Source organism: Mytilus californianus, unplaced genomic scaffold (genome assembly GCF_021869535.1).
Source record: "Mytilus californianus isolate M0D057914Y unplaced genomic scaffold, xbMytCali1.0.p SCAF_15, whole genome shotgun sequence".
Taxonomy (NCBI): Eukaryota; Metazoa; Mollusca; class Bivalvia; order Mytilida; family Mytilidae; genus Mytilus; species Mytilus californianus.
The window spans coordinates 3,774,634-3,789,890 of NW_026262637.1; the positions used below are offsets into that span (position 1 = coordinate 3,774,634).

Genomic DNA, 15,257 nt, shown 5'->3' on the forward strand with positions numbered 1-15,257 from the left:
GAAAATGAGGTCAAGGTCAAATAAAACCTGCGCGACTGACATATAGATCATAAAATATTTCCATACACCAAATATAGTCGACCTATTGCATATAGTATTAGAAAAAAAGACCAAAACTCAAAATCTTAACTTTGACCACTGAACCATGAAAATGAGGTCAAGGTCAAATGAGACCTGCCAGCTAGACATGTACACCTTACAATCATTCCATACACCAAATATAGTAGACCTATTGCATACAGTATAAGAAAACAGACCAAAACACAAAAACTTAACTATAACCACTGAACCATGAAAATGAGGTCAAGGTCAGATGACACCTGCCAGTTGGACATGTACGCCTTACAGTCCTTCCATACACCGAATATACTTGACCTATTGCTTATAGTATCTGAGATATGGACTTGACCACCAAAACTTAAAGTTGCAGGCTCGACAAAAACAGGAAAATCCCCCCTTTTTTAATGAATAAAACCCCATAACTCAGAAATGTAAAATCTAAAATTTATAAAATTCTAAAGGGAGCTTACGGATTGATAATTTAGTCTTAGATGCAAGATTTTTTTATCAGTTGTTAGTGGCTTTGAACTAGCTGTCAGTAACTTTGAGTACTCTCAGATCTGTACTTAGTGTCTTTTTGTTGTTTGGATGTACAACTACCCAACCACGTCCACTTGTATTTGTATTTATCCATCTGATGAGTTAAGCCTCTTTCAACTGATTTTTATAGTTCGTTCTTATATTGTACTGTTACACCACTGTCCCAGGTTAGGGGGAGGGTTGGGATCCCGCTAACATGTTTAACCCCGACACATTCTGTATGTACATGTATGTGGCGTGCCTGTCCCAAGTCAGGAGCCTGTAATTCAGTGGTTGTTGTTTGTTTATGTGTTGCATATTTGTTATATTCGTTCATTTTTTGTACATAAATTAGGCCGTTAGTTTTCTTGTTTAAATTGTTTTACATTGTCATTTCGGGGCCTTTTATAGCTGACTATGCGGTATGGGCTTTGTTCATTGTTGAAGGCCGTACTGTGACCTATAGCTGTTAATTTCTGTGTCATTTGGTCTCTTGTGGAGAGTTGTCTCATTGGCAATCATACCACATCTACTTTTTTATATTTACATCAACAGATATAAACAATTCACCAAAGTCAAGGTGAAACAACAAAACTTAGTGGTAAGATCTCTGAAATGTTTTACATGGTACAAGTTTTTCTCATTGTAGGAGATTGTACGGTGACAGTAACACCTGTAACTGCTTATACCCATTTCTTATGCACTTTAGTTCGATAAACTCACTGAATATCATACCACATCTCCTTATTTTTATATGCATTACAATTTACATGTGCATGTAATTATAAATATATATATATCAGAACAAAATTCATTGCGTCACTTTTATTTATGCATCCTTTGGCACAATACAAGTTCTAAAATTACACAACATAGTACAACTAAATGTTATTTCAGATGAAAGTTTTGTTTCAGTTCCATTCATAGGATTTATTAGAATTTTGTATGTTTTGCCAAGTCCAATAATTCGCTCTATGTGCACATGTTAATTGGAGACTTTTCTATCCCGTATAAGAGTATTGGAACTAATTCTGTTTCTTTTTTTGAAAAAAGTTAGCAAACAAATCTTGCACATTTAAACCTTTGTCTGCCATCACACTGTCACCTGGATCACATAATTGAACTATTCTACATCTTTCAACTATTTCATAGTCACTGGTAGAACCAACATATGCATTAGAGACATAGTTGACTAAACCACCAGGTGTCGAACATACAAATATTTTCAGTGTTTCTGTTTTTATATGATGAAAAGGTTGCCTGAGCTCTAGGAGCTTTAGGTTTTATCACGGGATATTCTGTGTTGTCAATAATAATCCAAGTCGTAGGAAACTTTATAATTAATTTGAAGTTGGATGGTGAAAAATACCTGACTAAACCACTAGATGGCCAAGTGTTAGCCTCACACCACTGTTTAGACATAAAAACAATCCATGTATACACAATATTCTTAACACTAGATTCAATCTAGAATCTAGAAAGTTCAAAGTTGGTTGTATAATGCCTCAATTTCATCAAAGTCATAAAAAACTGATTTTCAACTGACACCCTATCAATTTGAAAATATATGTATCTCAAACAATGTGCTGCTGGACCAAGTGTGGTCAAAACAAATAAAAATTTAGTATACAACCCTTAACCAGTATAAAAATGCATGGCTGTGTCACATGTCTTCATTTCAAAATTCTCTGCTGAAAACATAGGCATTGATGGTGTTTGCATAATTCCATCTGTGAAGCTCAACATTAGCTCGACAGTTGGTGGTGGACAGTCATAAATCCTTTCTGCAATATGAATGACTTCATCAGGAAAACCAACTTTACAATCAAAACTTTCCTCTAGATTTCTACTACAATATTCATCAAGTTTGGTTCTTATGTTTTCACAGGAAACTGCCCTGATTTTTCTTTTTGCGGATGATTCAGTCTCTTGCTTGGTCCAGGAAAATAGGCTGGGAATGTCAGTAGACTTAAGTCTCTGAATGGTGGGTTTGCGCCCTGAAAAAGGTTATAAAACATTAGTTTTTTGATAATTAAATGAACTTCCATTAGCAATGTATACTTTGTATTACCTGGCGAAATATTAACTAGATTTATTCATTACAATCTGGATAAAACTATGTTTGCCTGATTCAATGTATGTTATGTAAATCCAAAGGACAAACAATGAGAGACTTATGCAACAAACGTACATTGTTTGTACCTAAATAACTATAATATAGATGAGAGCATGTCATTGTTTTGTTCCTGTTAACATTGTCATTGATATTTTTCAAGAAAGTCTATGAGGCATAGCTTATGCATTCCTGTCATTACTACATTAGCATAATTACTGCTAAAATAATTCTCAGTATGATATACCTCTTGTAAGAAATCATTATAATTGTAGCAATCACCAAAAAATCTCAAACAGATCACATTGAATCGTAATCCAAAAAATTATGACGTCTTGAATTAACCACCCCCTTTTATTCTAAAACGATAATTGCGGTTGTAAACAGACTTTGGTTTATTCGCATGGCGATTACATATATAACTATATATTTCAAAAAGAAAATAGAGTTTTACCATGAATAGTTTCCTGCACGTAGTCTTTTCAGTAAAATGTGCCTTGCAAACAACAGCTGATTGAGATGGACTCCACGATTTCATCGTGTTCTCGTCCAATCTGCGTATGGGCCATGGCGTTGATCCAACTTTTCCTTCTTTTTAAGTCATTTGGAAATGCACGTCCTCCTCTTAAATGACATCCAGGTACACAACAACAACAAGTACTTGGCATCGTTAATTAAAAATGTAACTGAAATAGTTGCACAGTGCAGAAACCGGAAATTGAGGAACAGGATCGGCTACCACGGCGCCACCTATTCAGGAACGATAATTTGCTACTTTATATAACTGCGAAATAACAATAACGTTAGACGGGTTCACGTGCATAAACAGAAATGCGCTTTAAATTGTATAATATAATTCATGTTCAGTCGATCAACGACTGAAATGATTTATAAACATATAGATTGCAGATAACACTCGAAATTAACCCGAGCTCTTTCCACACGGAATTCAAATAATTCTAGTTTGTCAATCGGTTGACTGCTTATAATGCAAAATACAAATATATTTAAAGTTTTTAAAACTAACAAAACACAATGATCGTTTCTCTATTTCCCAATGTAAATGAAATGAAACAAAAAACATTTTATATCACAATAAGAAGAGGAGAGAATTCAACATTTCCGGATCTACTTGGAGCCTAACGACCCCCCACGTAGATAAGATGGATATCGCGGAAGGAAGGATTAACCTGTCAACTAGAAAGGCATTAAAGCACTGCCTTTAAAAATTCAAGCTCCAATTTTTTTTACCATGTAATTTCACCCCCTACTTACTATTTTAAGCATAAAATATAAAGAAATGAATTTGGAAGGTGTGTGAAAAAAATTTGCAAGTTATACACTGCCCACACTAGGGACTCTATTTGTAAGCAACAGAAATCAAAGGACAATAACTGTGTCCCCGGACCTACTTTATTACATTCCAATATATTTCTTACAACAGAACACTTGTCAATACATATCTTTTTCTTGCATTCATAACATTTTTAAACCTGCAAAACTAACTAAGATTGAACACAGACTTACCTTGAACAGACTGTGGAGCACCTTCCTTTAAATTTTTCCTGAGTACATCAAACATCAACTTGATATCTGATTGTTGAACATTGATCTATAAAAGACAATGTAGATACATGGTTAATATTGTTTGTATAAATATGTCAAAACTATATTTGAGGGAAGGTCATGAAGTAACTTTAAAGGATAAATTTTGGTAACTGAGTTTTTTTCAAGGCAGCAAATGTCTGAAAGTCAAGGAAAAGGGAACTGCCTTTTCTACATTAGTTTTCTTTTTCATTAAATATAAAGCATATTGAATTTTAGAAAAAGTCAATAAAATTTCCTTGAATAACACAACAAGCTTATTTAATGTCTAAAGTCCCAGTCCCTGTGCCGTTTCTTACAAGCCCTATCCCCTACAATAAGCTTCATTCTACCTCTTATCCTAACTTCCCCCAACTCTTAACCTTTTTCTAACCAAAACCTTTCCCTAACATATTTACCTGAACCAAAGTAAGGGGTACTATGTTCTAAGACTCCCTAAAGTAAAAGAATGACAACCTGTGTTACCTTAATGAGAGCTACATCTCCAGATATGTTATACATCAGCCTTGATCTAAATGGTGCAAGGGCCAATCCAAAAGTTGCTTCAAAGTTCACAGGTTCAACAATATGATACAACATGTGGAATTCATTCTCCTTTAATCTGCCACTATAAAATAAAGAGATAAAGGTTCATCTCTGAACAAAACAAGATTTTTCATCCTACAGCTAAAAACTAAAAAAAAGGTATTGATAATATCAACATCATGACACAACATATAAAATTCATATAAGAAATTAGAAATCACTCCTAATAAATTATTTTCAGGACTGAAATCACATTTTTAATACAGTTGGCTTCGTGGAACAAATTAATAGGCTTAAATATGACTGAATTTAAAACTCATCATGGAACATGAAACAGCTGTTTCATATCAATATCTAGACTTTTTAGAAATTAGCAAAATCAGTTTTTTTGGGGAACCTATAGACAATTTAAAAAAAAAATATTATTATCGAGCACTTTCAGCAAATATAAAGATATCAAGTTACTGTTCTGTTTTTCATGAGGTTTAAAAAATCTTTGTAAAAAATTGGTCTATCTTATATATATATATCTCCCTGGGTCTACCCCTTTAAATGCTTAACTACCAAATGTAATTATCTCCCCTGGGGTATCCCTACAAATGCTTTACTACCAAATGTAATTATCTCCCCTGGGGTATCCCTACAAATACTTTACTACCAAATGTAATTATCTCCCTTGGGGTATCCCTACAAATACTTTACTACCAAATGTAATTATCTCCCCTGGGGTACAAATACTTTACTACCAAATGTAATTATCTCCCCTGGGGTATCCCTACAAATGCCAAGTTAGAAGCTTAAATAAACCATATTGTTCTACCTTATGCTGACTGATTAGAAAGGAACTATCCTTAATATGACAGATCTCATGACCATTCTATTCAAACAAGCATTTTCATGCACAAAGACAAAAAGGACTGGTTCAAATTCAGAAACATAATATCGCTATACCCTGAAGTTTAAATGAACAATTTTTAAGAAATGTTCAATATATATAAAAATAAGGAGATCTGGTATAAATGCCAATGAGACAACTTTATACCAGAGGTCAAATGAAGTGGATGTAAGCAATTATAGGTCACCGTACGGCCTTCAACAATGAGAAAAACATTTAAAAAGGCATATTAGGAAGCTGCGGTCAATAAACAATACTGCTGCAAGTTTATTCTTTTAAATTCATCAAAGCAAACTGGAAATATAACAGGATAACAAAGGGTATTCCTTCACACTTCAAGCTGCATAGTTAGTTAGATATCAACGGTGGTTATGTAGTAAACATGGATTCAAACTATTATGATAGGGAGGTATCAACTGTGGTCTTACCTCACTTCTGACATTATCCTCTTTCCACTAAAATATTAGTACTTGTTTCAATCTAATTCTTTTGTAATGTGACAAGTACAAAGACTCACTGTTAATTCAGAAATTTTTATGTGCATTTATTTTTGAGATTGTATAACAATGGAGAGAAATGAAAGATTAATTATTAGGATTTCAGGAAATACTGCATATAAATGTTTTCAAAAGTTTTTATTTTTGTGAAACCAATCACATTGCAATTTTCCCCCAAGATTAACGCATTGTTAAAGTTTCTGAATTTCCAGTATAGTGCCCCCTAGTTCTTTTTTTAAAAGAAGTGATTCATAGCAGTGTAATTTTTGTATTGAAATTTCATCAAAAAAATGCTTTCAATTTTTTCCAAACAATTGTCTTTCTGAAAAAAACATCATTCTTCAAATTTTTTTTACTACAGTTTGAAAGAAAATTGATGCTGAGCCAACAACACCATCTGAATGACGTTATCAGAAGAATCTTAAATTAATTCCAATTATACTTTTGATCATTTTTTAATTCTGGTTTACCTGTAATAAGCTGGCTTCGTAACTCATGAATTTTTTTACTGCTAAAAACAATTAAACAAAACAAACAAAAAATAAACAGAAGAAGAAACTGTAAAATGGAATACAAATACATCCTGTTGACAAAAGTAAACTAATACAGTATTGTTACCTCTGACTGGACCTATGAAGATATTTCAAATTTCTCTATAATCACCATGAAGAAATATAAAAAAAAAACCTGGTATTTCTGATTAAGGTTATGCAGGCTTCCGTCAAAATTGAGTATGGTATAAAAATGACAAAAACCTTAACTTCCACATTTCAGCAAAACATGATTGTAATTATAGAGATCAATATATGGAGTATTAAATTCTCTAGTATTATAGAGATCAATATATAGAGTATTAAATTCTCTAGTATTATAGAGATCAATATATAGAGTATTGAATTCTCTAGTATTATAGAGATCAATATATAGAGTATTAAATTCTCTAGTATTATAGAGATCAATATATAGAGTATTGAATTCTCTAGTATTATAGAGATCAATATATAGAGTATTAAATTCTCTAGTATTATAGAGATCAATATATAGAGTATTGAATTCTCTAGTATTATAGAGATCAATATATAGAGTATTAAATTCTCTAGTATTATAGAGATCAATATATATAGTATTAAATTCTCTAGTATTATAGAGATAGTTTACTATTTCATACATACCGTCTAACTTCCATTTCTTTCAGGTGAGCTATAAAATAATTCCAATCTTGCTCTTGGCCATTAGACAACACCTCTTTTTTAAATGAATTGTCAATTTCAAACATTCTGAATTGAAACATGAAAATGTCTGGAGATTTGGAATGTTTAGGTATCACAATGGTAGGCCTATGCATAGAAACTCTAACTGCTATCCTCATGGCTGATGGGTGAATTTCTGTCACCTGTAAAATGCAGAAAATATCTGTACGTCGTTTTATGAAATGACAACAAAAACACACTTTTATTTGAATTCTCTGGGGCGATGGTTGCATGCAAACGAGGTGCATGAAGAGCTTAAATGGCCCTAAATTTTTTAAGTTTTTTTAATCAGGCAAAAATACTTAAAATTTCACATAGAAATAGTTGTGATATTACTATCATTACAATCCCTTATTTATGCAGTTTGTGTTGTAATGCCGGTATTGGTCCATATTTCAGAATTTACTTTTGCCACTCCTCCTTTTGACTACATTTTGGATCATAGGTTGCGGCTAAGACTTTCCTCTAGCTTTTTAAAATGCATAAAATCATCATATTTGAGCAATATATCCAAAATGTGCTGCTTTTGGAGCTTGAAATGAACTCTTATAAAGAAATTTATTTTACCTAGCGTTTAGTCTTTTGAAATAAATCCATTTAAAAACCAAATTATGGACTGTTTTTGAAATTTTAAGACAAAGTTAAAATTCAGGGCAATATTTGGCCAAAAGTGAACCTTGTCCTTTTAATAATGTCAGAGACACACAGACCAGTAGAATCCAGAGAAGAATGTGTTAAACTCTTTCTTTTATCAGCATTTACTGATATTAAATCCAAATAACCATGTCATATTAGTCCTCTCTATATGTCTACTTTAGATTACCTGTTTTGAGACCATGTCCCTATAGGCATGGGCAGCTTCAACAATCTCAGGAGTCTTAAATGGATCAAAGAAACCCTGAAAGGATATCATATAAAACTAAAGTAAACATTTTGTATTAAAGCTTTTTGGTAGACATACTTATGGCAAATTTTCTTTAAATACTACAATAAGCGTAATATTCCATTACTGATTTAGTAAGTCTACCTATTCTAATTTCCTAATAGAATTTGCTGACTTCAAGGTTTTCAATTGAAGATGTCTAATTCTCAACCTGACTCTGAAGTCAACCTACTGTAATTTTTCAGAAGAACTGGCCAATTTATACCAATCCTAAACACACTGAAGTCTACCTATCATAATTTCCCAGAAGAACTTGCTGACATAAGCCAATCCTCAACACATTGAAGTCTACCTACCGTAATTTCCCAGAAGAACTTGCTGACATAAGTCAATCCTCAACACACTGAAGTCTACCTACCGTAATTTCCCAGAAGAACTTGCTGACATAAGTCAATCCTCAACACCCTGAAGTCTACCTATCGTAATTTCCCAGAAGAACTTGCTGACATAAGCCAATCCTCAACACACTGAAGTCTACCTACCGTAATTTCCCAGAAGAACTTGCTGACATAAGCCAATCCTCAACACCCTGAAGTCTACCTATCGTAATTTCCCAGAAGAACTTGCTGACATAAGCCAATCCTCAACACACTGAAGTCTACCTACCGTAATTTCCCAGAAGAACTTGCTGACATAAGCCAATCCTCAACACACTGAAGTCTACCTACCGTAATTTCCCAGAAGAACTTGCTGACATAAGCCAATCATCAACACAATGAAGTCTACCTACCGTAATTTCCCAGAAGAATTTACTGATATAAGCCAGTTGTAGATGTCCAATTCTCAGTCTGACTCTGTAGTCTAATTTTTCACCTATATTATCGTCTTTTTTCACAATTTTGTCTTTATGACTAAACTTTTCAACCTGTAATGTAGAAAACAATGCTTTTATTACATTAACTATTTTTAAATAACAATATTGAGCAAGCTGCATAATTTTTTCCTTTGGATCTTTTATATACAAATCAGATGTGATGTGAATGCAAATGAGACAACTATCAATTCAGACCCAAGGACAAAGATATTACCATTTTAAATTACAGCTCACTGTACAACCTTCAACAATGAGCAAAAACCAATACTGTATAGTAAGATACAATTGCCCCAGTTTGACAAAATGTTAAAAAATATTTTTTTACAGCTGAAAGATTGTTATTAGAAGTTTTCAAAGTTTTCATCCAAACTAACCACAATTAAGATTGTTCCCTTGGTACATTGTGATATGTTCTCCTTATTTTTATCATAACTTCTCCTTAGAGACATCAATAAGCTTAATGATTGATGACATAGAAGAATAGGTTGCAACATAAATCTTTAATCTCTTATTATTTTCCTCTTCCTGCCTAGTAATATTACCTTAAGGTCAAAGAATGGGTCATCTTCTTTCTCTATTATCAAAATCTAAAATAAACAGAAAAATATCATATAAGCTTGCAAATTGTTGGAGTCCTTAGTCTTGCATCAACATCATATTTTAGTATTGTTAAGTTTTATTCAAAGTCTTTTTATAATTCATATATTCAATCAATTCCATTTTATCAATCATTAATATACACTCTGTAAGAAAGCATAATTGGTCAAATCATTTATGGTGACAAAACAACTGTTTTAATTCCATTACAGAGAAAAAGTACATTTCTAAGAATCTTGGACACATGGTAGTTTGATACAGAGAAAATTTGATCAGATCTTTAATATAAATGCTAGTTTAATTTACATACACTAAAACAGAGTGTACATTTGGTCTAATCTAAAATGGACTTCTTGATATAATTTTTTATACATTTGGATAGTGTATGATATAATTTTACATACATTTGAATAGAGTGTAATCAGTGTATGGCATAATTTTATGAGCATTTGGATAGAGTGTATGCTATAATCATACACACATTTGGATAGAGTGTATGCTATAATCATAAAATTGAGAATGGAAATGGGGAATGTGTCAAAGAGACAACAACCCGACCACAGAACAGACAACAGCAGAAGGCCACCAACAGGTCTTCAATGCAGCGAGAAATTCCCGCACCCGGAGGCGTCCTTCAGCTGGCCCCTAAACAAATATATATACTAGTTCAGTGATAATGAACGCCATACTAAACTCCAAATTGTACACAAGAAACTAATTTAAAAATAATACAAGACTAACAAAGGCTAGAGGCTCCTGACTTGGGACAGGCGCAAAAATGCGGCGGGGTTAAACATGTTTATGAGATCTCAACCCTCCCCCTATACCTCTAGCCAATGTAGAAAAGTAAACGCATAACAATACGCACATTAAAATTCAGTTCAAGAGAAGTCCGAGTCTGATGTCAGAAGATGTAACCAAAGAAAATAAACAAAATGACAATAATACATAAATTACAACAGACTACTAGCAGTTAACTGACATGCCAGCTCCAGACTTCAATTAAACTGATTGAAAGATTATGTCTTCATCATATGAATATCAGGCACAATCCTTCCCGTTAGGGGTTTAGTATCATACACATATTTGGATAGAGTGTATGCTATAATCATACACACAATTGGATAAAGCGTATGATATAATTTTACGTACATTTGGATAAATGGACTTCTTGATATAATTTTACATACATTTGGATAGAGTGTATACTTGGTCAGATCTTTAATGGACATCTCCTTCAGTCTACAGTTAAATACAATCTTCCTATGTTTCATGATCAGCTGACTTTCAAATCCTGTAACAGAATATATATATAGTACAGTAAGCATCAAGAAATAATAGAAAGAGACTAAATTATTACCAGGAACCATTAAATGCAACATATATATTCACATATAAGCCAATACGATATTTATAAGTATATGTTTTCTCATTACTTTTACTCTTTAAGAACATTGCATTAAAACTCTTCACTAATTTGACTTTTAAATAAATTCAGCTAATAATTATATGCTTAAATACTGTTAACCAGCTTATATCTGGCTTAGGCATTTTCAGCTGACTTCACAGCGATTTATTTTTCACAGTTTTCTTATTTTCTTGTTTTACTTAAATAAGTGAAGCTCCAAGTTGTACATATTCGAGACAATTTTTATTCTGGTAATTTCTATCCTTGAGAAAATAAATTCATGAAAATTAGATAATTTACAGTATATCACATTGATTCCTGTAACAGATATAAAAAAAAAATTGGAGCTAAAGGTAATGATACTCTATTAGTTTCTCAAACTCTTTCACACTAAGCTGGAAATAGCCATAATGCATATGTGAAATGGTTTACACAATAATAATATCAAACTCCAAACCATTTCTTAAATTAGATGATTAGTAGATGAAAGTGATGGACACCTACTGTTTGTATAGACAGACAAGGAAGTTTCAGAAATCCGCCTACTCCATAAGTAAGGTTATTACAAAACACCAATCTCGAATTGTTTTTATGAATGAGTTATATGGGTTGATCTGAGGATTCTCCATATAAATGACCTAACTGAACAATCCGTTCTTACTGTGATGTAATAACATAAGCGTTGTGACATAGGAAATGCATAGTAATATGCACAAATATGAAAGTCGTCTATATAAAACTTCCGACCTTTGAATTCCATCTGAGAGAAATGTTTATCTATATTATACAGCTGTGGAATGAAATATGGGTGTAAATATCGCTTTACCTTTGAAATCCATCTGAGAGAAATGTTTGTCTATATTACACAGCTGTGGAATGACATATCCTTGTGTAAATATCGCTTTACCTTTGAATTCCATCTGAGAATAAACTGCTTCGCTGAGCGCAGCTAGATACGCCCGCAGAGGTCCAACCCTGAACAGTTGGGGCAAAAATGGACACAATATTCAAGCTTGATTCATGTCTGAATTTGGATTGTAATTAAATATTTGAAATCTTATTGGTTTCTGAATAAATGTAGTCAAAGAACTTGAAATTGGTTATATGAATTGATGAATTTATATTCAATTAAAGATTTCTAGCTGTTGTGCAATACTTAGTAAATCTGTTGTCAGACTATAAACAAATAAAGTTCAATTAATTCTCAATCAATGTCATATTAGAAATTTATGAAAATAAAAAGGGAGCTTACATCAATAGATATAAACAATTCACCAAAGTTTCATGAGAATTGGTGACAGCCTTTTTGAGTTATTGTCCGAAAACTGGAAAATCACGCCTTTTTTTAATGAATAAAACCCCATAACTCAGAAATGTAAAAAGTAAAAGTTATGAAATTTTAAATGGAGCTTACATCAATACATACAAACAATTCACCAAAGTGTCATAAGAATTGCTGAAAGCATTTTTGAGTTTTTGTCCAAAAACTGGAAAATCCCCCCTCTTTTTATGAATAAAACCCTGTAACTCGGAAAAGTAAAATCTAAAATTTATAAAAATCGAAAGGGAGCTCATGTCAATAAATATAAACAATTCACCACAATTTCTTGCAAGTTGGTGAAAGCATTCTTGACTTATTGTCCGAAAACTGGAAAATCCCCCTTTTTTTAATGAATAAAACCCAATAACTCGGAAACGTAAAATCTTAATTTTATAAAAAACAAAAGGGAGCTCACATCAATAGATATAAACAATTCACCAAAGTTTTATGCAAATTGGTTGAAGCATTTTTGAGTTAATGTCCGACATGTTGACGACGGACAGACGGACGGACAGACGGACAAAGGTATACCATAATACGTCCCGTAAACGGGCGTATAAAAATGTTTGCCTATATTATACAGCTATGGGATGACATATTTGTGTGTAAATATCGCTTTACCTTTGAATTCCATCTGAGAAAAATGTTTGCCTATATTATACAGCTGTGGGATGACATATTTGTGTGTAAATATCGCTTTACCTTTGAATTCCATCTGAGAGAAATGTTTGTCTATATTACACAGCTGTAAACTGACATCTTTGATACATGTGACGAGGTGTAATTTAATGGTGGGTTTGTCACTAGAGTCCACTGAAAAACAGTAAAACACAATCAAAACCTCACATAGAGAAATAGCAGATCAAGATATTCAAATAGATTCTTTGTTAGAATTAAATAAACTCATTACTTTATGTAAATGTAACATTTTACAAGATTGAAACACTATCAAGTTTAATAGCATTGTATAAATAGTATTTGTGCTGTAGGATGGCTGTGTCCACAACTTTTATTCTTATCACCTCTCACAATAAATGCTTCCATTATTTAATAATTTTCATTTCAATGAGTTGCTTCAAAAGTGATTATCAAACAACAGAATTTAAATTAGTAAAAACAACTTTATTCTGACAAAATCAGGACACTCAAGCTCTATTTAATAATGTGAGGAAAAAAGAAAATTTTGTCTCCTTATGGTGTTATGGAATACATTTTTGTCAAGAAATGTCTTGTAGTTTCTGATAAGAAATGATGGATTCTACGTGCCTTGCACTCCAGCAAAAATAAAGGGGAGAAAATCATGAGCATACATATTCTTCTCTTATGAAAAAACACAATATAATCAGTCAATAAATCATGTGATTTAACAACTAATAAATAGCATTCATACCTTCATCTGCCATTCCTTTAAGCATACCCGTAACTTGGTTTGTGTAGTTAGACAATCTACTCTCTTGTCGATGTAGAGTTGGAGGAGCAGGACGATTTACATCAAGTATCCTCAGATTTGGACCACTGTTCACTTTTTCTTCAAGTTTTGCAAATCTGTTGAACACAGGATGACAAATAAAAACATGTAAGTAGCATAAATATCTTCCCAAGAAACTTGTATGAAATTGTGGTAGACGAAAAAAAGACAATCCTAACAGATGATCATGGTAGCATGCTTGCCTCTAGTGCGGGAGGTCTTGGTATCAATCTCTGTCAGGATCAAACCAAATACTTTAAAATTGCTTCTCTGCCAAGCACGTAATTCTAAGGAGTAAGAGCAAACACTGGTCTGCTTGGAGCCAGAACAATGTCTCATAATATTTTTTTACAGCACCATTACGTCAATAAACGGCATTTTATTGGACTAAACCATTGTTAAAAAAAATACTAAACATCTCTGAAATTGAGAGTAATAAAATATATCTGTGTACCTTTCTTGCATGCTGTCAGCAAATTTCTTGAGTGAACCCATGACGGTCTGATCAAATATAACTGACACATTATGGCATGTGAAGCTTGCTGCATTCTCTATGTAATTGTAAACTTTTCCAAAATCAGGGCACTTTGGTAACACCTACAAAATATATAATCAGCAAATAAATATAACAAATGCAATTTTTAAAAGTAAACACAGCATTCAATGATATTGTGTTTGATTAAAAAGAGGTATAGGGTAAACGTCAATGAGACAGCAACCAAATGACAAAAATACATAAAAGTTACTGGGTAAGTATTTAACAATAGACATTTATTTATACTAAACTTTCAAATAAACTGCTGACACAGAGATAAGGCTATATGTAATTTTGATGTAAATTTGATAGTAGATGTATAATGTAAATGTTGAAAATAAAATAGCAATACTTTAACATTTAAACTATGACAAAATGCTCCGCTGGGCGCAGCTTGATACGACCGCAGAGGTCGAACCCTGAACAGTTGGGGCAAGTATGGACACAACATTCAAGCTTGATACAGCACTGAATTTAGATTGTGATTAAATATTTGACACAGCACAGGTTTCTGACACAGAATGAATGTGGTCTAAGAACTTAAAATTTTTTTAATTACCTATTCAAACCATATCATTATTATTTGCTTTTATATATGTAACACTCCCAAACGTGTCCATCCCCCCAAACGTGTCCGATTCCCCCAAACGTGTCCATTCTCCCCAAACGTGTCCGTAATATTCAATATTGCCCAAACGTGTCCGATT

At 32.7% G+C, this 15,257-nt stretch overlaps 1 protein-coding gene across 8 annotated transcripts in view; it reads right to left on the minus strand.

Annotated features, from left to right (window-relative positions):
- The window catches only part of LOC127725225 (intermembrane lipid transfer protein VPS13C-like), a 144,021-nt gene that overhangs the window by 67,579 nt on the left and 61,185 nt on the right, over positions 1-15,257 (minus strand). For all 8 annotated transcript variants that reach the window (XM_052232080.1, XM_052232084.1, XM_052232083.1 and 5 more), the window contains 10 exons: positions 14,470-14,612; positions 13,938-14,092; positions 13,250-13,360; positions 11,009-11,112; positions 9,764-9,808; positions 9,138-9,272; positions 8,288-8,362; positions 7,387-7,607; positions 4,763-4,904; positions 4,220-4,304 (listed from right to left, as the gene is read on the minus strand). In XM_052232080.1, coding sequence (XP_052088040.1) covers positions 4,220-4,304; positions 4,763-4,904; positions 7,387-7,607; positions 8,288-8,362; positions 9,138-9,272; positions 9,764-9,808; positions 11,009-11,112; positions 13,250-13,360; positions 13,938-14,092; positions 14,470-14,612 — 1,216 coding nt within the window. The remainder of the gene's footprint in view (positions 1-4,219; positions 4,305-4,762; positions 4,905-7,386; positions 7,608-8,287; positions 8,363-9,137; positions 9,273-9,763; positions 9,809-11,008; positions 11,113-13,249; positions 13,361-13,937; positions 14,093-14,469; positions 14,613-15,257) is intronic.